Here is a 23392-nt window from a genome sequence, read left to right on the forward strand (position 1 = left end):
AATACATCGTATCTTTGGGGAGTTTTAGAACTTTAATTAGCAAAGCACCTAATGTCCGTGTTTAAAATCTTATGTTTTTATTGTAGGTTGTCTCTCTAATAGGCCTGCATGGGTTTTTTGTTAGATTATGCTGAAAAGAGAGCTTTGCAAAAATGCACACAAAAGGAAGACAGAAAGGTTTACCAAGTGTTTTGTCTCTTCTTGCAGGTTGTTAGTTCTTAATGGTAGAGTGACAATGCCAACAGTATTATTTGCTAAAATTTAATCAGCACACCTGAATAACTCTAAATTAAAAGAATCCACACATAAAATTGTGTGGCATTCATTACCTTTACAATTTCATCATATTGTTTTTTTATTAAATTTATAACCTGAAAGTCTGATTCGAGTAATTATGGAAGCACATTCTTAATTTTGTTATTTAAAAGAAAAAAAAAGAAAAAAAAAGTTGATTTGTGTAATGATCATTAAGGTATCATGGTTCAGTAACTGTGCAGTGGTTACGATGTTCTCATGTGGGAGCTAGGGATGAGTTTTTCTTGATGGTGACAGATGCTGAAATCTAATTTTATTCCATAAAAACAGTTAAACAAGCAAACAAAAACCTCAGACCTAAGAGCCCTGAGAGATAAGGCAGGTAGAGACTTGTAGCATTTCTGTATGTTTGCTATGTTTTGAGAAGTTAGATTTATGTTATTGCTTGTCCTGAAAAGCTGTGACTTGCACATGCTAGTATGAAGCAGGGAGAAAAGCAATACTTTGCTGAAAATCAGGTTAAACTGCTAAAGCTGTCTTAAATTTAGGAAATTACAGTTTGCAAAAACTGAAGTAATATCAAGCTCCGTACCGCTGAGAGTCCCATGCATTACAGCTTAAGGCCGCTAGCCTGCATTATTTAAGTTTAATTTGTAACCAAAGAAGTTTAATTTGTTGTAAAATAAATGGGTGAAATCAATGCTCTTCTGCAGTGTCAATCCTGCCAATGGCTCTTTATGGCCCCATAGGTGCCAAATGCCCTCCCTTCTCACCGAATGAAAATGCCTGTATGTGTGAGTTGTCACAGAGTCATTCTTTGATTTCCAAATAAATCTAATGGAGTACTACTCATACCTCCAGAAACTTCCTCTAATGACATAGAGTTCTGAACTGTTACTTCTGAGCTGCTGTGTTGCCCAGTTTCCTGTCCTTCCGTCCCTGTCTTTCGCTTTGGTTAGTACTAGTTTCATGTACAAAGTGTGGAGGTAAAATCACGCTTCAGACCCTGCTAGAGACTCAATCCTGAGCCATCGGGCAAGTATTTTATGCAGTGCTATTTAATTAGAATCATTTGACTTTTTGCCTTTGTAGGTACCCGGAGTGTTCTCCTCCAGGACTCTGCGTGAGGAGATCCGATGGGTAGGCACTAGGCAGAGCATCTAGCACTCATGAGTAGATGGGAAGGAGTTAAATGGGAAGGGAATGCTAAACATTGGCACTAAAAATGCTTTTGGCATGCAAATACCATGCTTTTCCTGACATAAATATTTTCAGAATAGGCCATTAGAGTTCAGGTATATAAAACCCTGCTTTTACTGGAAATTTTAATGTTGTAGTAAACCTAGAGATTTATAGTGAAAAATTGATGTCTGTTATCTCACTTTTATCTTTTTAACCAGCAGTTTTATAAATGCTGTATCTTTGATCTAGCTTTTTCCATCTAGAGACTAAGCTATATACTCTAATAGGAAAGTCATTTTTAAACAGCTTCCCACACTGAACAAGCATGGTATTGTGGATCTGGCACAGAGATGTAACATGCCATTACCGCAGATATAGAACAATCTATTCAACTATTTTCCAGCTGGAGGAAAAGAAACCTTTTTATCACCAAGAGTAACCCTCTGGTAACAATGTGGCTTTAGGACAGGATCTTGAAATTATTTTCCAAAGCTGTTTCCTCAGGGCACTGCACCTCAGGCTGCCTAGAGGGATGCAACCTGCAGGGCAGGAGGGGGCTTTGCCCATCACCCTGCTCTCCGTCAAGTTCTCTCCTGCCTTTGTCTCCCTCAGAGCAGCTGAGTCATTTCCTGGGTTTAAATCTTGGCTTAAAAACCTTCTTTCCCCTCACCCCCCTCCCGAACCTCAGTGTACAATGGATTCTCTGTGGAGCAGGGAGAGATGCTGCACAGGGAGACGCGAGGTGGAAACACAGTGTACTCTAAGGTCTGCTGTTTCACCGGTCCACCTGGAAATAAACCCCTCGCCCTGGTGCAAAGGCGAGACACGGTAGTTAGAAAACATTAGCTGCAAAAACACACAACATCATCTATTTTTTATTATTTTTTAATGTTATTTTCCTCCCCCCTCATTGCCTGGGGGTGATTGCTCTGGCAGTTGAAGAGGTGCCATGAGCAGCAGGAGTCGGGGTGGGATCGGGTGTCAGCAGGGATGCAAGAGGAAGAGTGTGAACTGAGAAAGCAAGATGGGCTTCTGCATGTGATCAAGAATTGCCCCATAAAGCAGTATGTCATTCAGTGAAACTGTGACACTTGGCAGATAGAGCTGATTTGTTTCTTTCACAAAATACCAAGTTACGGAGTCATAATGTGTTCTGTCTTGCCCAGGTCAGAGGAGAAAAGATTTTCAGGTTTCCATTGGGGTAAAAAATGAATGTGCCATGTCCTTCCTTTGCCCCATGTCCTAGTCTTTTTCACATCTCCTCTCAGAAATAAAGGTTAAAAGTTCAGGAAATTTCTTAAGTTCTTTTAAAAAAAATATTTCTCAGAAAGAGGGTAGAAAAATTGAGTTTAGTTGACTCTCTTATCTCTTGATCATGGTAGACCCAAGAAAGGGCTGGCATTGATCCTGACTATATCCCACATTATTGGTATGGCTTTGGTGGGGTGGCTTGACTTTAGTGAGCCTTGGGTTCTGCCTAATAAAGAATATACCGCAGCTTCATGAATCAACAAAAATGCACTGAAGAGAAGCCACCTTAAAATCTTCAAGGTGGTTCATGTCAGCATGCAATTTCCCACATAAATCTATGTAGAGGAGGGAGAAAAAGGCATTAAAACCTGAAATAAGAAAACAGAAAAAAGAAACAATTACAGAATGGAAAATACTTAAGTGGTATGGGGATTATACTGACCCCTTCAAACAGCTCTTTGGAGCCAGGTAGCACTTTCAACACCTAAGGAAGAGGCTAGATTTGTTGACATGCTGATGAAATAGTGTGCTTGCTGAGCATGCTTTACACGTGGGGTCAAATCGGCTGAGGCTGGAGATTCCCAGCCAGGCGGGTGGCAGCAGGAGCTGTTCAAATGCTGCCGTTTAAAGGACTGGTAGCAGCTTCAGGAGACTGAGTGTATTTGAGCCCTGAAGAGAGTTTCCCTGGAGGGATACGGTGCACACCTGCCCTGCTCTGGTTGGGAGTCAATGCTTAACGCTCTCACGGCTGCAGCCTGGGAGGCGCTGGGAACACTGAGTGCCTGGCAGGATGCGGCCCGCAGGTGTCCAGAAACAGCGGAGTGGGGGGTTTTGGTCGGATGGTTTTTGTCTGTTGGAAAGAGCATAAATGAGTGAGAGAAGCTAGGAGAAGTACAAGTTTAAGTCATTAAATGTACAAATGAAAAAAGAGAGCCAAGAAGAGAAAGCTCTTTACAAAATATAAAATTATGTTAAAGCAGCAAGACGGCACAACATAAGGAATGTTTGGTACATGTTATTGAAACTGAAAAATCAGAGTATGGAATGAATTATAATTTAGCATAATCCATAATTTTACAGTTTTCATTTTGAATTATTTATCTTATATAATTTGATTAAAGATAAAACTGGCTGACAAGATCTCTAACATCTCTGCATGTCTTAATGTCAAATGAAAAAACTCCATATTATAACTTCACTATTTTAATTTTTTTTTATTTGTATTGTTTCTATATAGCTCCCTTTTATTTTTAAAGCATATTTCAGCTACACATTGTGTACACGCGATTCCATAACCCATCAGGCTTCAGTGTTGCCTCAGTACCTCTGATTCAGTAAATCAGATCATAGGCAGCATGCTGTCATATAATAAGGTGTCTGATCCTTATTACCAGTTTGTTGATGCACAGACTCCTTCAAATTGACCATTGCAACACATGGTTTCCCCTGAAACTAGCTGTGATAATTAGCGTGGCTCTAATGAGACAGAATGTCACTGATCTTGTGCTGAACTGTCGAGTATCGACGCTACGGATGGGAACTGTCAAAGCTTGCCATCTGTGACAGAGCTTGGCATATTCCATTTGCAAGGTAGAGCATGCTCAATAGACTGTTTTTAAACAAATGGTCCATTTCTTGATTAGGGCTCTGTGTTCTGTTACTGTGGAAGACTTTATATCATAGTTAAACTTTTTTCTTTTTTTCCCCCTTTTTCTTCTGCTGGGGTAAGCTTGTTACGAAATGTAAACATTACTGATTCTCAAACCAGTCCTTCAGTCTTCTGTTAGACTTTTGGGGAGAGGTAGGGAGGGGCTGATCACATATTTATTCTTCTTCCTTCCCCCAGTTATCTTAATGTATTTCTTCTAGGGCTTGCACTCCCACAAGCCTTTTATCTGATTTTTTTAAGCATTGAGGGGTAGGGATGGCATAGTTTTGAAGTATAGAGGAACAAAAATTAAAAAGTCTCAGGTGACATACAGCAGCAGCATGTGCACCTGGGATGAAAGATTGAACTGCTCAGGAGAGTCAGGCACCCAGGCTCCCAGGACTGGCCCCGCAAAATGCCGTGCAAAAAGTCCAGCGCTGCTTATCATTCCAAAATATGCTTTGTTGCTTTTTATTTCCTCCTTCTCTGGCAGACCACACAGGGCTTGTTCTGAAGAACATTTTCACTAATCTGATCAGGCAGCCAAATACGCCGGGAAAACTGCTTTAATGATCCCACTAATTACCTCAAGTCAATATGAACTGTATTATTAGACTGAGGGAAAATATTCCATTAGGTCTCCCCCTTGGGAGTTTCTCCGCTTTGTGATGTCACCGAAGCCTTCGCCCTCTCGCTTGTAATTAATTTTATTTACACACGCAGGCACGCACAAGGTCACACCTGCACAACCGGAGCTGGCCAGGGAGCTAGTGGCACTCAGGCTTAATCAGATCTGTCATAATTACCATTCTGCATGTTTCTGACACACGCTGTGAAATATTTCAATTTAACTGCCGCTACCAGCACAACCAGATGTAGTGTGAGTGTGGCTGCATTGGAAATATTATTCCTCAGGATAAACTCTCTCCTCCTCCTTTTTCCTCCCACCCCCTCTCCCTTTTACAGCTAATGTGGCACAGAAGCTGATGTATCCTGTAAATCTTGAATGCAGTGCTAGATTGATAACAGCAGATTAGACAGTTTAACCACAAACAGCTTGTTCATTTTTCACAAATGAAAACCACATGTGGTGTAACTAAAATTTCAGGCTTTTTTTTTTTTTTTTTTCCTCCTCTTTGGTTGTTGTTTCCTTTTGTGTGTGTGTTTGCATGTTAAGGTCTGCCTTTAACTGTAAAGGGGTGAAATAAAAAATATACAGGGGAAGAGACACTGCTGTCTTTGGAGATTATTTCTTCCTGACCTTTATTAAAAACCTACCCTGTTTTGGCAAACAAATCAGATACCGCACAGGGGTTTGTCACTCACTCTGAGACTTTCTAATCTCTGGGGTTTATGCCCATTTATTAAAGAAGTCATCCTACTGTGCTGGTTTTCAAAATAACATGCCAGCAAACACCTTCCTTTAAGAAGAGCTTCTAACCAAAAAATCTAGTCTTTTCTGCTACCTCAATTTAGCAGAAATAAAATTTTATGCCAAAGTTTTTCACCATGGATTTTGTCTCCTTGCTAACCCTTCCCTGTACCTCTTCCTTTGGGGAAAAGATTGTTTTTAAAAAAGAATCCTCCAAGTGTTTAGAAATTTTGGCAAATGGAAAATTAACTGGTTTTTTTATTAAAGTATTCCCATATTTCAGATGAAATATGAACATGTGAAAACAGATCATGAAAAATTAAATATTTTTTTATGAAAACACTTTTTAGGAAAGTAGAAATTTCTGTAAATTGTTTTTTTTTCATAAATCCATTTTTTCAGGTAAATTATTCTGCTTTCCCTAATTAAACTGCCATCAGTACTTGGTAAGGTGTTTTTTTAAACAATCTACTCTTCAGTAGATCACAGTTGGCTAGTTTTCCTACACAGAGAAAAAATTAATACTATTTTGATAGAAAGTTTTATTTGTAAGATTCTAAAACAATTTTTTGCAGCAAGAAAAAAATGTAAGTGTGCAGAATGGAACTGAGCAGAGTCTCCGAAAGCTGTTCCAGGTATTGTCAGGTGGGAGGAGTAGTGCAGTCCATTGGATAGAAATTCATCAAATCTAATCTGCAATAAGGCTTCCAGGGGAGGTTTAAAAAAAAAGTAGTTTTAGCAAGAGGTTGTTTTATCCATTGGCAGTGATTTGTGATGCAGTGGCAGTACTGAAAGTGCAAGAGTCAGGGAGCTAAGACTCAGTGTTCGAAGTCAGTCACAAGAGGGTGAACAGGACAGGTTTTGAAAGCCACTGAAGGTAGCAGGAAATTTGTGTAGATGGCCCCCCAGGCTGCTGCAGACAAGGTTAAAGACCCATACTTATACCAGTTGGCCAGCAGCTACTGACTGCATTACTGACTGCATTACTGACTGCATTACTAGTTCCCCAGAGCTGAGTTAGTCAGTGCAGGTGTGCCATCAGTGTCCCTCACTACATGGCAGTGCCATCTCCGTTAGTGACTCCCCCAGGATCCATGCATGCCCTGAAAAAAGTGAAAATCTTATTCTGGAGGTGCAGCCAAAGCCCTGGAAGTGCTGTGGCTGCCAATATTGCAAAAATAAGTCTGAAGTAAGATGAAGAGGAGGACAGGAAGGGCTCATATTGGATGAGGCAATGCTGAAATGAACTGTCAAGATTCTTGCAAAGATCTGGAAATACAGCACTCATTTCTCCAGAAAGCTATTCAAAAAATGTCATGCAGTTGGGAAGCACTGGATTGCCAAAAGAAGAAAGTATGGCACCCTCTCCCACCTCCTCTGAGTCTTTTTTTTTTAGTTTTTCTTTCTTAGGTAGAGGTGTTCTGGTTCCTACACTCCAGATGTGTGAATCAGCTCTTCCCCAGGCAGCACCTGCTGTCTGCCTGACAAGAGGTGCTGTTTCTGGCAGGATGGATTTTCTTAATCTCTCTTCCTGCTTTCTATACCCTCACCTTCTGTTTTGTTTTTATCTCACCACCCTCTCTTATTCCTCTCAGTATGGCTCTTCTCTCAGTTCTCCTTGGACTTTTCCCACCCCTTCCTGTCCCTTAAACACCATCACCACCCAGTCTTGCTCCATCTCCCTCTTTATCCTGTCCTACCCCTGTTGCTGCTGGAATCCCACCCCCGGCACATCCCCGCACACACCATGAATTTGCCCACAGATTCCTTTGTGTGTGGGGCACAGTGTGGACACTCCATGCCCTTGGCCTTTGCTGGACTGGTCACCAACACTGCTGGCTTTCAGGGAGAAGCATCGTTCCTTTCCTCTGTGTGGTGACATGGATTTAGTTAGGAAGAGCCATGCTCTTGATTTCTCAGGTTGCTTGTGCCTTCTGTGAGCAGATGACTGATTCAGGAGTCTTTTGAAGACTGAGTATATCATTTTTTTAACTATTAATAAAAAAGAGGAAAAGTTTGAGTGAGTTGCATGAGAGTTAACTAGGGACATAAAAGAAAACAAAGCTGTGGTGGCAGAGGCGAGGAGGAGGCTGAAGAGTTAGCAAGCAGCCTGTGGTTCCCGGCTGTGGGGGAAGCAGGGTACCAAGTAAACAGCACAGAAAACAAAAGCGAGCTCAACCCGTAACTAAACAGGAAATGACAGGGTAGAATTCCTGCTGAAAAACCGAGAGCTGCTAAATATGTAACTGCAAAGAACAAAGGCATCTTGTGCAAACACAAATATACAGTAACGGTCCGAGAAGCAATTTGTTAAAGGAGTGACCAATTACAAATCGGGTAGAGGGCTGCTGGGCAAAGGAAGGAGTAAGAAATAACAGATGTTTTGTTTTCTCCCTTAATGTTAAACTGCATAATTCAAAATGCATTACACCTGAAAGAATGTTGCAGGATTTCTAGGTGCAAGGTGAGAAAGGAGATGATATTTTGTTCCAGATAAATTTGTATTTTGCTATTCCTAATAATTTCTCATTGCATCCATTTTTTTATTTTCTTCAAATTTAACCTCTAAGCAAACTTCAGATTTTTGGTTATGCATTAGCCCAAGCTGTTGGCATCTATTGAACAAGCTAGAGCAGGCATGCAGCTAGCTAAGTGGGGAAAATTCCAATTTGCAAATATTTATCTAATTTCAAATCTGCCAGATTCTATCTGAAATCACATTGTTTTTTGGGGGGCATCTCATTTTTATTCCTGTGCAGTGTTATGTTCTCTTACTTCAGGATGGAATTTTAGAAGCATATAAATATAGTTTTCAGAATCTTTGTAAAGCAAAGATATTTGGACTGTGAATTCCTTAGCAGAATTCCCTGAAGCTTTGGACCTCAACTTAGTGGGATTTGCACACATATCATTTAACATCTGTGGGTATGCACAGGTGACTGGTTATTTATCAGGTTATTACCAGATGACTGAGCCTGGTGCTTAGCATCATTAGTACCTAAAGCATGCAAGAGAAAATTCTACTCATACAGGAAATTCCTACTCCTTATGTAAGACCAGTTATTAAATAAAAAATCAAAAAAAATATGAAAGGCTTAAATTAGTTTATTTATATTTTTTGCTTTAAGGGAGCTAGTTTGCTTCACCTCTGATAAACCTTTTGCTACTCCTGTTTGGTAAAAGGAGAGAGTCTAAAAGGATTGATCTTTTTCACCTGAGGAGCAGGATGGGAGGGATCAGGGTGGGAAGACAAGTGCTGCACCATGCAGTCCCTGACTTAAGGACAGAAGGTACTGCAGAAACTGCTGTCCGGAAATACAGCTGGGGCCAGGACTCAGCTGGGCTGGCACTCTTCTTGGCCAGTGAGGAAAACTGTAACACTTAGAACTGCTCTCTCTAGGAACTTTTCCCTTGTGGCTGTTCTTGACCTCATCCTGATGGCAAACTACCTGGAAACACTCTTGTGTTGATTCCCAGCCAGGAGAGAGAAACCTGATCTCTCCAGCTTCCCTTTTGATCCAGCTTTCCTATTGTTTTAAGTTTCTGCCGCGAGCAATTGTGCTCCAAGTAAGGGTATTTTAGCTTTCTGAGGATCTCGCTGCTTTTCTTTTTCCATGGGTGAGATACATGCTTCTGGCTGCTCCCTTCTCATTTGCTGGGAGGCATCGAACTCTCACAGGTGTGGATTTTAAAGATTTTTTTTTTTTTTTTTGACTGCTTTGAGATAATGAACATAATTAATTTTCTGACTGTTTCTGTGGTTAACGAAATCTGGAGGAAAGTCAGAGAAAAGTTTCTTTTCAATTTCCTTAAGACTCCCCTCACCCTTGGCTTTATCAGGGCATTAAATGTTCTTCACTGAAACTGAAAGCCACAGAAACCAGCTTAACTGCAAGAGACAAGACATTTTCTCAGAATATTTAAATGTCTAATTCAAATCTTTATGAAATCTTTTAGTTAGGCTGTGAAAATTCGAAGGGATGTCTGAGAATGGATTTGAGCTGTGTATGTTTTGGAATGATGTCACTTGTTGGAATATCTTGTCAGCTGAACTGCAGTTACAATGAAGTCCAAATTCCTCTGAGCCTGAGATTCCTCAGTGTGTGGTAGATCTTCCCCTGATCCAAAATGAATTCTGGAAAGAAGAAAACATGTGACAAAAACCCATTAAATTGCTCCATCTGGGAAATTATAATATTTTTTAAAATATATATGCAACATGATGAGTAAACATATAAGTAATTACAAAAGTGAAACTTTGGCCCAGTGACTCTTTTACTGGAGGTCTTTTCCCCCAAAGCAAATGTTAAATCTCTTTAAGCAATGTAATAATAAACATTTGCTGTTCACTGTAAATTGATAGTAGTAAAAAAGATTTTTAAAATTGCCAGGCTCTTTCTATTAAAGACTCTTTTCTAACTAAACTGCAGATATAGCTGCCATACAAAATTGATTGCATGTTTAAGAATAAATAAGTGTGGGCTGTTAAGGGTCGTGGTTGAATTTAGGGTTGTATTTACTTTCAAGGGACACATTGATATTGCAGTGAAATCAGTACTTCTTTCTGCTTAAATAAAAGATAAAGGGCTATATATTATCAGTCACCCTCTGTGAAACCCACTGACCCATTTTATATGATTGTACTATAAAAAGTAATGTACCAGACTAAGACTGGCTTATTTAATAATTAGCAGGTGTTTTTTCTTTCTTTTTAGAAAAAAAACAGCAACCTTAAAACCTTAATAACCTTTCTTTTTAGGTTTTTAAATTATTGTTAAGTCCACTTTATTTCAGATGTTCTCTCAGGGTTACAATGCTAATTGAATCAAGTGTGTGTGAAAGAGGAAAAATCTGGAGTAGAGGAAGGCAGGGTAAAGCTTCACCCATTATTTTTTGCATCTATTACTTTTTTGTCTTTTTGCATATGAATGTAGTTGCATTTTATGTAAGATTTTTGAAGGTATATACATTGTGGTTTTGATGAGGGCTTATGCCTATCTATCATTGCTAGGTAATTGAAGGCAATGCTCTAAAAAAGATACATTTGAACAGGGGTAAGAAAAGGTGAAGGAAGCTGAGAGCAGAGAAACCAAGCTAGGGAGAAGCCCTTCATTTAGATTATTGAATTTCCTCTGTACTCAACTAAAAAGTAATGATACTTGTGTTTTCAGTCAGGTTTAGAGTTACAGGTTAGGTTTTTTTGCCCATGAGCTGGTTGTGTCTGCAGTGCTCATACACAGGGGACATGCAGACCAGTTTTGATACAGCCTCAGACCTTAATCTAGCTAGTTTTTATGCAAGCACTGGCTTTTGGTCACTCACCATGGCTCTGTGTAGAAACAGAGGTGTGCTATGACAGACAAGGCTTTAGGAGCACCGCAACAGCTCCCCACATCATTTTGCTTCTGTACTCGTTGGATGCTTGAATTTTAGAGGTTGCTTTAGCAAGTTTCCCCTCCCTATTTATTTGTTTGGATGTTTACAAGAATAGAAATACGTATTTAACTTTGAAATGCTGCAGCTGAGGAGCAGAAAAGGCAGAGGGATGAAGAGCCATTAGGAATCATTTTCCCCTAAAATATCACTGAAAATTTGTATATCACTGCTATGTATTTGGTCATTTGTTTTTTACCACACAGACAAAAGGTGGAGGTACTATGCAGACAGATGGTGTAGCTGAATAATAGGTTGGATACGAAAGTTAAGGAATGGCATCATCTGTCTCAGTATTCTTCAAAGGAAGTTTTTTTCTGCCAGTGAAGTTTACCTTTCTTCTGAAAAGCCCTGTGAGGTTGTGGGGTTTTCAGTTTCAAATCTCATCTATGATGATGGTAGATACAGATTTACTTAAAATCCACATCTGGCTTCCCTTTTCAACATTCTAGTAATGAAAGCCAGTAAAATAGATGAACCAGGAAAATCTGGAGATAAAGGACAGATTCAGGTTTCAAACTTTCCCTGATTTAGGACAATGCTCGAAGGCAAAGCCTGAAACTTAAGGCTGATTAGTGAAAATAAAATACCAATGCAACCACTGTTCTGGGGACATTTATTATCACTTTAGGTGACATATCAAGAAGATAATTCATACTCTGATATTTCTACTCATCTTCTGGAACCAGCCGAAAATGAGCTTTTGCTTCCGAAGTTCAAGGTGTACAATTTTCTTAGAAAAATAAGGACATCCCAAAGTATTGAATATTCACTGCAGTTTTTAAAATTAATCAAAACTATATTGCCTCACAAAAGGAAGTCAGTTCTTAAAATTTACTGAAAAATAAGCTAAAATATACTCTAATAAATGTTTTGGTCAGTATCAAAAATTGCTAAGTCTGGTAGATTATTTGTTTTCCCAGATTTTTATAAAAATACCCAGTGGCCTTTCTTTTAATAGACTTCAGTTCTTCTGTGAAGCACATAGGTCTATTCAGCTTTACATAGGAGCTAGCCAGGATACTTTATGTATTTTAGGAAAGATAAACCTGCAGTCAGAACAAATTTTCCTGCAGCAGGAAATTCCAGAATAACATCTAAGGGTGAAAAGGACTGCTCTTGTCATCTAGGCTTGCTCCCACATCTGAAGCCACAGGTATTTCACACAGAAAGAAGTCAGATTTAAGTTATTTCACATGAAAATTAATTTTTAATTAAATGCTCTGTTCTTACCCTGCAGTGGCTGTTCCCTGTTTTCCCTGTTCTATTTTTTAGATAGTGTAAATGTAACACAAACAACGTTTCCCAGAGAAATTAAAGCAGTGTCCATTGTTACTTATTGGTCATATTCGTTTGTGCTGAAGTGACATTTGCTTATTTTTGCTTCTCAGTGACATATGCATGAGCTTACTGATTCAGAACTCCCTGAATTTTTGATCCTGTTGAACACTCTGAGAAATCTCAGTTGAAGGGTTTAATGCATTTTCCAATCAATGTGTAGGGGAAATTTGGCCTTATCAATTTAAATGCTGGAGATCCTTTCATTGCATTATGGAAGAATCTTCTCTAAGCAGAGATTATTCTTAAGAACTTCATAACATTTAAAGGTTAATATGTTAGGTAAAGAACAATATCTTAAGACAAACATTTTTATTACAGGACATGAAGGGATAGTTCTGATTAAATTACACGATTATTTGAATGGGAAAGAAGACAAAGTGCATCATTTCTTGCCCTCAACTTTAATGCCTTTAATCAAATAATGACCTTCTGGAAATAGTTAATTTTAAGCATTTGGAAAGATCAATACCACTTTGCCACCAAAAAATGGCCCAGATGATGAAATTTGATGTATTTAAAGTACCATTTCACCCTTTTAACCTAGTAAATAATTTAAAATGCTTTCAGTACTCCTTTGCTACCATTATGTATCTCTCTCAAAGTATTATGACTTTTCCAAAAGCAACCTTTCTGTGCAGTGTGCAGCTTACAAATTTAATACTAAAGACTAATACTATATGCATATATGGCAGTGGTTGTGTTGGCCCTTTTTTTTCCCTTGTATATGTGGTATGTGTTGTGTAAAGAAATAGAAGTAACTGAGTGCAGCCATTTGGAACAATAATGAGATTGTAAAGCAAGTTGGATTGCTTTTGAAGGGAAAAAGTCAATATTTAAAGTTTAGTCCATGAGTTCTTTTCCTTTGTTTTGTCTATAAGCTTTCCTGTTAAAGGTGAAGGATTTGGATTGCTCAGAAAATTAAGAGCCCATTTTACCAAGTGTAATTTCATATCTGCGTTCTGTAAACTGGAGTGCCTTCAGCATTGTAAATAAAAAAAAATTGCCCTCTATTAGCATGTTTGTGGGCAGATTAAAAACAGTCTTCATTAGCATAAGTAACACTTACAGATTCTTTTAAAAGTAGAAAATTATTTGTTGAATGATAAATTGCGAGCTTTCTAGTTAGTTGCTGAAAATGTGCTTATTCAAAATGCCTACTTTAGTTTAGTCTACAATACTCAATTTTTTTTAGTTAGAAGTACTGTTTAATGGATTATGTACTTAGTCTTTGTTCACGGTAGATGCTGAAATGCAATTCACACTTTCTGTTAAAATGTTTGTATCAAATATCTCCCTATTTAGATTGATTTTTTTAATCACCATAGATTTTTATTATACTATATGCCCCAGAGAATGATACAAAATAATCTTAAATATACTATAACCAAAAAAACCTGAGCATGTCTTAGCTTTGATACTCTAAAATGTTTTCCCTTCTTAGATTTAAGTTTCAGCCTTTCTAAAAAATGCTGAAGTAGTTGTTATTCTGCAAGAAATATTCATCATTTGGCAAATTATTATCACTGTAACAAATTGACCAAACAAGTTCAATTGCTTCACCTTGTAGCCTTCCTTTCTCAGACTAGATGTGTTTGTTGCTGATTTGGAAAGCTTTGGGCAGAGAACATTTTTCATTATTGTAATGTTATTCTCTTTGATGTAATTATGGTTGGTTTTCAAACGTTAGGTGTAGATTTTTTTTTTCCCTTTCAATAATAAAGAATGGAAGAGTATTTTATTAGAAACTCTATGTGAAAGAGCACAAGATTTTATTTAAGCACAGCAGAGGTCTAACTGAAAAGAATATAATTTGGATATATAGATAAAATGCATAGATGCTTTCTTTAAAATAAGCAAGATCATGGGTATTGCAGAGCCTAAGTTTTGGCAGTTATCCTCTTTGCGCTTTTCCTGCAATAGTTTGGCAGTTCGGCTTTCACAGGTTTTTTTCCTCTAATGTCTTGTGTTTCTTTACTAAATCCCTATCAGAAAACCAGACAGAAGACTCTTATTTATTTTAAATATCTTAGGTTTAGCATCTTTTTTTTTTCACCATTTTCTTGCTTACTGTAGCAAGACCTTTGCAGATGGTACTTGGTTACTTGAAAGTGCATAACAGTATTTTCTTTGTAGCAGATGGATTTAAGACTTTTAGTTCCCAATAAATGTAGGTTTACAATACATAACTTTACAGGATTTGTGTTGTATATAACAGGTTTGAACATATTATCTCAGAATTCATCTGCATGGCATTTTCAGCTTATCCAGGGCCCATGCCAGTATTTTAAGTAATAGGGAGAGCATAGTGATTGATAGCAGCTAAAGGCGTGATTTTGAATAGAAACAAAGGTTTTAGAACAGAAGGTGTCAAATTAAACTTTGTCAGTTTGAAAAGTAGTAACATCCTGAAAGTTCTCCAAACATATTTACATGTGGCTAATGTTTATATTTTGCTTTGTACTCTCTTTATATTCAGTGTAATGTTGCCTGGCAAATTTACTCTGTTTTAAAATCAAGGTTGTTCCCAATGTCATTGCAGAATTTTTGTGGGGTTTGCCTTTCTGCATAAATGTATCAACTTCATTATTTTAATGCTGTTTTGTTTTTTTTAACAATGTACTCTATATGCTGTATAAACCGGTTGTGATCTAATCTGACTTATAAATATTTCCTTATTATTTTGTGATCATTTCCACTTCCTGTAAAAATATAAAGACAAGAAAAAAAGGAAACTAGGCAGAAATTGCTCTAGACTTAAAAAACCATGAAAGGAGAAAAAACCGCCCTGTTAATAATAGCCCTGTTAATTTAGCCTTGTAAATTCAATTGCATTATCTGCAGCACTTCATATTTTTTTTAGATCAAATGGAAACAAAACTTATAAATTTTACAGAACTTAAAATTAACCATTAGAAAAGTCCAGATGATTACTTTTCCTAAATTTCGTAAAAACCTTTCATACTTTCTCATGTAGTATGAAATTTTATGAATGAGCTTTATTTCCTGTACAGAATTCTGAACCGGAAAATAAATGAAATACTTTTATTTTTATTTGTTTGTCTTGAACCAAAAGAAAGCATATTGGTATAAAGTTCTTTGTCTCAACAAAGTAAGCCCCTACAGCCTCTCTTGCTGTCCATCCACTATCTCTTCTGAGAACGTTGGTGAGATCAACTTTCATAAATATGTACAGAAATAAACCATGAAGATGAAAAAATTGTTTCTATCCTTGTAATTGTAAAATAATTCAATTGTTTGTTCCCATGTTTTCCATCAAATATTTCATCAGACTGTGTCTACTTCTTTAAAAGTGTGCCAAGTGGAATAGAGACATTTTGGTAGAAAAGTAATCTTTTCTGTGTTACCCTGTCAGAAGTGTGTCTTCATTATCTCAAAATCCCTGAAAGGCTAGCAGAGACATGTTTCAGGTTACAATTCATCAAATAATTTTAGATATGGAATTAGAAGTAGTATTTCAGTGCAAAAATTGAAAGAAAAATATTGGAAATACAATGTTAGCTATCAGTACTGGATAAAAATAAGATCTGACCTAGTAAATACAGAAACAGAAAAGAAGACAGTAAGGGCAGAAGGTATTTCTTAGTTAACAAAAACTGCTGTGATGTATGTTTAATCAACAGAAAGTATTATTGCCTAGGACTTTTTTTTTTTTACTGGGTATTTTTTAATTATGAAGAGTTTCTACTGGATTTTTAAGAAAAAACAAACCCTGTGATTCCTGTGGTCAGCAGACAAAACATGTGCAGCTTCTAAATGCATGGTGTAACTTCTTTTCCAGCCTGTGTGTATGCCTTGGAGAAGTGTCATGAGTGGAGACAGGTTGTCTTGTCTTTTTTTTGCTTTCACCAAACTGTCATGATGGGCAGCTCTGTTCTTTGTTTCACCACAATTAGAAAGAGAGCCAACAGTTTCAGTGTGAAGCAGTGTAGATTCTAGACAACCGAACAGCAATTTTTACATTTTGGCATGGGATGGCTTGTGGCTTTAGTGTTCTTTCATTAAGAATTTTGTAACTGCTTTTCAGTTAAAAGATCTAGATTGGTTTCTCTTCATCTTCTCTCCTCCATCTCCAACAAGCTACTTCTGTTTTCTGAGTGCACCACTTTAAGCTTACTGCAATAAACAAATAGTGCTGTTAAATGTAATCCAGCGTTCAGTTTCCCTACAGATGCAAGGTGAGCAGAGAGCCATGAGCAACATGCTGTTTTTGTTAGGGGCAGGGAGACCTCGCTCTGCTAATACATTCCAGTGAGATTCCAGAGACCCTTGCTACTGTTTTGAAAACATGCCATACAATTCCAGCCAGGACAGGCTGAGTGTTGTGTGCTCTGTGTGAAGGCATTTGGCTGCATTTCCAAGTCATCTTGCTAAACCCTGGGGCAATACCAGCATCCCCCCTTAGTGCATGGTCAAGGAATGGAGTGTGCTCCATCCCTAGGGTATGGGGAGTCATTCTGCTGCCTCCCTAGCACACCTCATGAGCACCAGGCAGATTTTGGCCCCATTTAAATTTTTGCTTTTTCAGCTCTGCTACCACCATCTCTGTAACATTTGTCATTTTGATAGTTTCTTGGGGGCATTTTCTTCTGTGTCATTTGTTCAGTTTTCCACTTATATCCAAGCAAATATACTTCAAATTTTTATACACACCTCACTAAATATTTTCATATACAGTATGAAGGCATTATTTGTTTACTTTTACTCTTCCTGTTACGGCAATGTTTTTACACTGCATTTATTAATTCTTAGCTGAAGATATGAGTATCTTCAAGAAAATACATACCTGTATCATATCTACATGTCTATTGTATCTGTTAGTAAACCAGTCTGGATAAACCATTAATCCACTACCGGTAAATATAAAAAGGATCTAAAAGCTTCTGTACATTTATATTATTTGTTGATTCAATAAAATGTCACATTATCTTTCCTACAGCATTAAGAGATAAAACTGCATGAACCTATTTTTGAAAACAGATCCTTGAAGCTAAAATAAAGGAAATATGCATGTTTTATACATGTAATATTTTGTTCCTAAATTTTAATATATTAGAAAATTTCTGCTGATGCACACTGTCCCAGCTAGAGGGTTTACATTCCTCATTTAGAACTACCAGTGCACAGTTAAGAAAAAATCCTCAATTCAATTTGAAGAAGATGTAAGGAAATATTACATTTTCGTGACGAACTCATGTCTCTACCGGAAACAAATTAGCAACTGTTTGTTTTTGCAGAAGATTCTGTAGCTCACTTCCTATTAAGGATCCCAAAGACTAAGGCACCTTGCTGTCCTTGATGTAAAAATGTATAAAGGGTGTATCAGAAGCTAGAGCACATCTTCCTTCCCCCCAACCTCTAATAATCCTGTATGGAAAACTGAGGGACTGGGAGTTTTTGCGTCTGTAAGGACAATCTGGAAACAGTTATGTATCACTTGAAAGAAGTTCACCTGCAGAGAAACCTCTTCTTGTAGCAAACTCTTTCTTGCAGAAATAAGAAGTTATTGCTTAACTGTATCTAGTCTTAGGATTCCTTCTTTTGGAAGGATATTAGGGAGCTCCTCTGCTGCTCTGATTCACGTTAGGCAGCTCTACAGTCAAGCAAACAAACAGCTGCACTGTGGTGTGAGACCAAGAGGAAGGTGCTTTCTAAAATGCCTGTGGTTGGTAAAGGTCTGTAAAATGGCTGGGCAGCCTCTCATTGTATTGGCGTTTCCTTTAAGCTCAGCTTGTGCAGTGAAAGCCCTTTGGATCAGGTGAGAGCATGAGAGAATGCAGCACCTTTAAAGTATACATGTCCCCTTCATTTTGCCCCTTGCAGTGTGACGAAAATAAACCACTAATGTTTTGCTGGTTTTATCTTCAAGGGGTGGCTCTGTGAGCTGTTACGTTGGAAAGAAGATCCATCACCAGAGAACAGGACCCTCTGGGAGAATCTCTCCATGATCCGAAGGTTCCTCAGTCTTCCTCAGCCTGAACGCGATGCCATTTATGAACAAGAAAGCAATGCAGTTCATCACCATGGTGACAGGCCTTCCCACATTATCCATGTGCCAGCAGAACAGATTCAGGTTAGTTTACCTTGGCCAATCCCACAGAGCGCTAAGTAAATAAAGCTTTAAACGGAGCAAAGGAAATTAGTGTTTCTTCCCTCCTGGTCAGGCTAAATGCAGGTCTCCCGGTGCAAGATAAGAGTGCTCTGCCATCCACCACCACAGTTCAAAGGAGGCCGTGTGACCACCCACAGTTCTTGTTTCAGTTCGCTGGTTGTTTGCAAACATGTGTGGTGGTAGCACGAGGCAGCTGTGTGCGGGGCAGGGCGAGCTCCGTGCTGGCTGTGCCTGGCTGGACAGGCACCAGGGCCAAAAGGCAGGAGCGTGTGGCACCGGTGTCACAGGTCTTCCCAACAGAGCAGGAGGACTTTGTTGTGCTGCTGTTCCAAAACTAAGCAAGAGCCCTCAGCAGTGGCAGCTCATCCTGGGTAGGAGTGAAGGGAAGGGGACTCCTCATCCCACTTTAACCCCAGTTGAGACTGGGGCGAGTCAATATTTGTTTGTTTTTCCTTCAGAGCCCCTCTCCCACCACCCTTGGGAAAGGAGAGCATAGAGGCGCTTTCCTACCAGGCCTGCTGACCGCTGGACCTTGGCTGGGTGCTGCTCCGCAGGTGAGCCGGCACAAGGGCACCATGTCAGGGAGAGAGAGGAGGGGATGCAAGACCCACACCATGAGGCTTGGAAAAGCTGCCCTCTGCTTCAGGGCAGCCCCAGTGGGGCCTCCCCCAGGAGCTGCACGCACCCTTTTTGCTGGCACAGGCGCTGCCAGCCAGGAGTGGAGCTGGCTGCTGTGCTAAGCTATGCAGCCCAGGTTGTCAGTGGGGACTGCTGTCTCTTCTGAGCTGGGACTCTTTAATCGCTTCTCGCAAAAGACCTGAGGTCAGCCTTGTAGCTGCTCCTTCTTAAAGGGCAGATATTACCCCATGCTTTCCCAACCTCAGCTGAGACCCTGTGTATCACTTATATTACCTATACAGAAAAATATTTACAAAGCTAGGAAGGATAGAGTTATCTCGCAGCCAGAAACAACACGAGTGTATATTAAAGATAAAGCAAACTGAATAAGACAATCCCTTAGGATATCAAGTACTAAAATAATTGTGAAAGCCTGGAAACTTGCTGTTTGATTTAGCACAAAGAGAGAGAAAGATCTATATTAAGTAATAAAACAGCACTTGTTTGAAAATGTACATTGTTTTTAATAAAATCGCTTCTTAAGGGGATAAAAGGAGAAGCTTATGCACAGTATAAACATTCAACCACTATGCTACTTACTTGGATTTTCTTGCCTTGTTGATAAAAGTTGTGTGTTTGATCTCATAAATATTATTCACATAAGCAGTTGCATTGTAATATCTTAATATGACTTGTAAGAGTAAGGATTGGGAGATTGGGCCCGAGTTTTGTCTCCACTCTTCTAGATGGTAATCATTGTAGATACATAAATATGTCATTCAGACATTACAGTTTTCGAACTGTATATAAAAAGCCTCCGGTCTTGTAAGAATTTAATGTGGTGGGAGTAGTCTTGAATCTCTTCAGGATTGAAGCCTTGAATGGGACTGCTCACAGGCTATAAACCATGAAAGGACCTCAGTAGGAATGAGGAAGGAGACCTAATTCCAGGGCATTTGTGTCAGATCTTAAAATATGAAGATTGCTTAGAGCAGTGGCTTCTAAACCGGTTGTAGAGATCTGAGCGAGGTCTCCACAACCGCAAGAGTCCCTATGAAGCAGACAGAATTCTAATCCCTCCAGTATTTATACCATTTGTACAGCATTTTGTGCTTCTTAGGGTCTCAAAGAGCTGCTACTAGAAGCCTGGTAACCACTACCAAAACACAAAAAAATGGTTGAGGGGAGACTCTCAAAGGGAAATAAAATGCAGTGATAGCAACTGCTTGTTTTGCTGTGGTTGTTTTTTAATAACTGGTGGTTTGTACCATATGACAAGAAATTTGCTGATCCAAAATATCTTACTAACCAGTGCTTCCTGTGCTGTGCAGCAAAAGAATTGTCAACACAAACAGTAGCTGATAAATTTACTTTTGATTTTAAACATGATCTTACTGTGTACTGTACTCTGGTGGTAGATGAGAAAAACATTTCTGTCCCTAGGGCTCAGTGCCTCACCTTTTAAGAATGTTTCTGAATCCATGCTTGCAAAACTTCATTTTAAGCTCTTGTTAATTATTTACATCATGATTTGCTTTATCTTATTCTTCTGATGTGCATACTGGCTCATTTTTATTGCCTGAGTTTTTGGAATGCAGCATGTTCCCTTCTAATAATAATAGTGCAACTTATTTAGAGCTTTGCATCTTAGTGCCTTATAAATATTAACTAAATAATCTCCAGCACAAACACAGAGGCAGGTAAATAGGTCTGTTCCCTTTTTATTTCTTGGTTTACAGGCAGCGCAGGCCTGCTCAGAGACCATAGGTAAGAGAGGTCAGATCCAGAAGGGGAAATACAGATTTCCTACCTCCAGAGCTCTTTGTCCTTGCCGAGGCTGGGTTTGACAGCGTCACGTTAGGCGCTTCCAGCCTGCACATTGTCGTAATGTTTGCAAGTTTGACAAGACTTCAGTGCATGCTGAGGTCAGATCAGCAGTGAGATATTTCTGTACTGAAAGAGATAAAATGCTCTCCTTACCTCTGACTCCCCACTCCCTTCATCTAGCTATTGCTAGAGATTTGCAGCCCTTGTTTTTTGGGCAGCAGCTGCCGTTGCTGGCAGAGCTCCGGCACATTTGCCCTCATCTGGCACTTTTCTCACTTTGCCCTTGCTACAGTTCTGGCTAATCTGGTCAAGTTAATCCTATACTATGTCACCTATTTAGCATTTTGTCTAGTCTGCACTTGATTCACGGAACATGTTCATTAAAATTTGTCAGGTAAACTGCACCGATGTTGTATCATTGCTGTCTTTGGTCCAGCAAACCTACGGTGTTCTTTTTGTTCTTTCTATTTTTCCTTCCTTTTTGTTCTTTTAACTTACTAAGCCTTTGTTTGTAGCTCCGCAGTTTCTTCCCCCCGCTCCCTCCCCAGGATTTTCTCAGTAACAAAATATGAGCAAGAATACATGTACAAAAAAAATGCTGTTCTTTGTCTTGCAGCAGCAACAGCAGCAACAGCAACAACAACAGCAGCAACAGCAACAACAACCAGGTCCCAGACTACCCCCAAGGCAACCGACAGTAGCATCACCAGCTGAATCTGAGGATGAAAATCGTCAGAAACCCCGACCACGAACAAAGATTTCTGTTGAGGCCCTAGGGATCCTACAGAGTTTCATACAAGATGTAGGCCTGTATCCAGATGAAGAAGCAATCCAGACTCTCTCCGCTCAGCTTGACCTGCCCAAGTACACCATTATCAAGTTCTTTCAGAACCAGCGATATTATCTCAAGCACCATGGGAAACTGAAGGACAATTCTGGTTTGGAGGTGGATGTTGCAGAATACAAGGAAGAAGAGCTCCTCAAGGATTTAGAAGACAGCATCCAAGACAAAAATGCAAACACGCTTTTTTCAGTTAAACTAGAAGAAGAGTTATCAGTAGAAGGGAACACAGAGATTAATGCTGAATTGAAAGACTGATCTAAAAGTATTATTTTCTTTCAACAGTGCCGCTGGTATTTACTAATGAAATGAAAATTCCATCTTGCGTTCTGTCAAAAACCCTTATTATTCATTGTTTGGCCAATGAATCTTCCAAAACTTGCACAAAAGTTGAAAAAAAGGATAATGCAGACTGCACTAGATGTTTTACTCTGTTTTACAAACTGCTTCGCAGCAACAGATGAAGCGTTGAGGATTGTTTGATATTAATTTGTGTTCACTGGATACACTGTGAGTGTACCCAATAAGCATGATACCAGTGATTTTGATTCTGGAGCCTTCAGACAAGCATTACAACTTTTGTGATTTACTGTTTTTTCGTTTCTGTTTTGTTCTTGTTTTTTAATTATTACTGTAGCACTCCACACTTGATCTTTGAAAAATCACATTTATTTAAAAAAAATAAATAAAAAGAGTTTGTTACTCTTGTTCTATTGTATGTTACAAAAGAACTATAGACTGTGGAATGCAGTTTAAAGATAACATATGCCAACAAATGCCTTGTATTATATGGCACTGCCGTAATTCAGATTTGTTTTCTTTTGGAAATAAAGGTCACTGTATTTTTTTTTTTCCATTCTCATTGTTACATGGTTTTAGAGAAAATGAAAAAGAAAATGTGAAACACAATTTAGTCCTCATTATTTATTTGTAGATCCTGCAGCATCATGTTGTAATTAATTTTTTTGGAAGTTTCCGTTAAATGTAATATTGCTTCTCTTGTTACCATACTGATTTTTTTTTTCTATTTATAAATGTATTTTGATGGGCAGTAAAACAAAGTGTCTTAAAAGTTTTAAATAGAGAAAATGTGCTTTACACAGTTGCCTATAAAAAGTGCTCTATGTTATCCAAGCAATTCATACTATAAGCTTCACTCTTATTGTTGTATGCAATTTTTACTATCATGCAAATAAGCTTAGGTAAATAAAACTAATAGATCACCTTAGAAACTTATGCAATTAATGTGAAAATAATTGATGTTTGCAATGTGTCTTCCTTTGGTTTACAATCAATTTTAAAGCTACAGCTGTATAAATTTTCTGTATAAAGGTGTATTTCTTTTTTATGAGTTTATTGCTATGAAAACACCAGTTATTTTGTTACAGCTGGCTGTTTTTATAAGTGTATCACAATTTTCTTTATGCAGAAATGTTCTGACTAGGAGTGGTTATTGACTGTAACTACACAATTAAAATTGTTTGTATGGTATGA

The 23392-nt window shown here is 38.5% G+C and overlaps 1 protein-coding gene across 6 annotated transcripts in view; it reads left to right on the forward strand.

The window, feature by feature from the left end:
- The window catches only part of SATB1 (SATB homeobox 1), a 92054-nt gene extending 68662 nt beyond the window's left edge, over window positions 1-23392 (forward strand). For 4 of the 6 annotated variants that reach the window (XM_014248714.2, XM_088057042.1, XM_005518935.3 and 1 more), the window contains 3 exons: window positions 18370-18573; window positions 19071-19166; window positions 21674-23392. In XM_014248714.2, the coding sequence (XP_014104189.2) occupies window positions 18370-18573; window positions 19071-19166; window positions 21674-22156 (783 nt within the window). In that variant the 3' untranslated portion in view covers window positions 22157-23392. The remainder of the gene's footprint in view (window positions 1-18369; window positions 18574-19070; window positions 19167-21673) is intronic. The other 2 variants (XM_088057047.1, XM_088057055.1) reach the window with 2 other exon arrangements.

This window comes from Pseudopodoces humilis, chromosome 1 (assembly GCF_049639895.1).
Source record: "Pseudopodoces humilis isolate 2021_Gansu_Grassland_sample_001 chromosome 1, ASM4963989v1, whole genome shotgun sequence".
NCBI lineage: Eukaryota > Metazoa > Chordata > Aves > Passeriformes > Paridae > Pseudopodoces > Pseudopodoces humilis.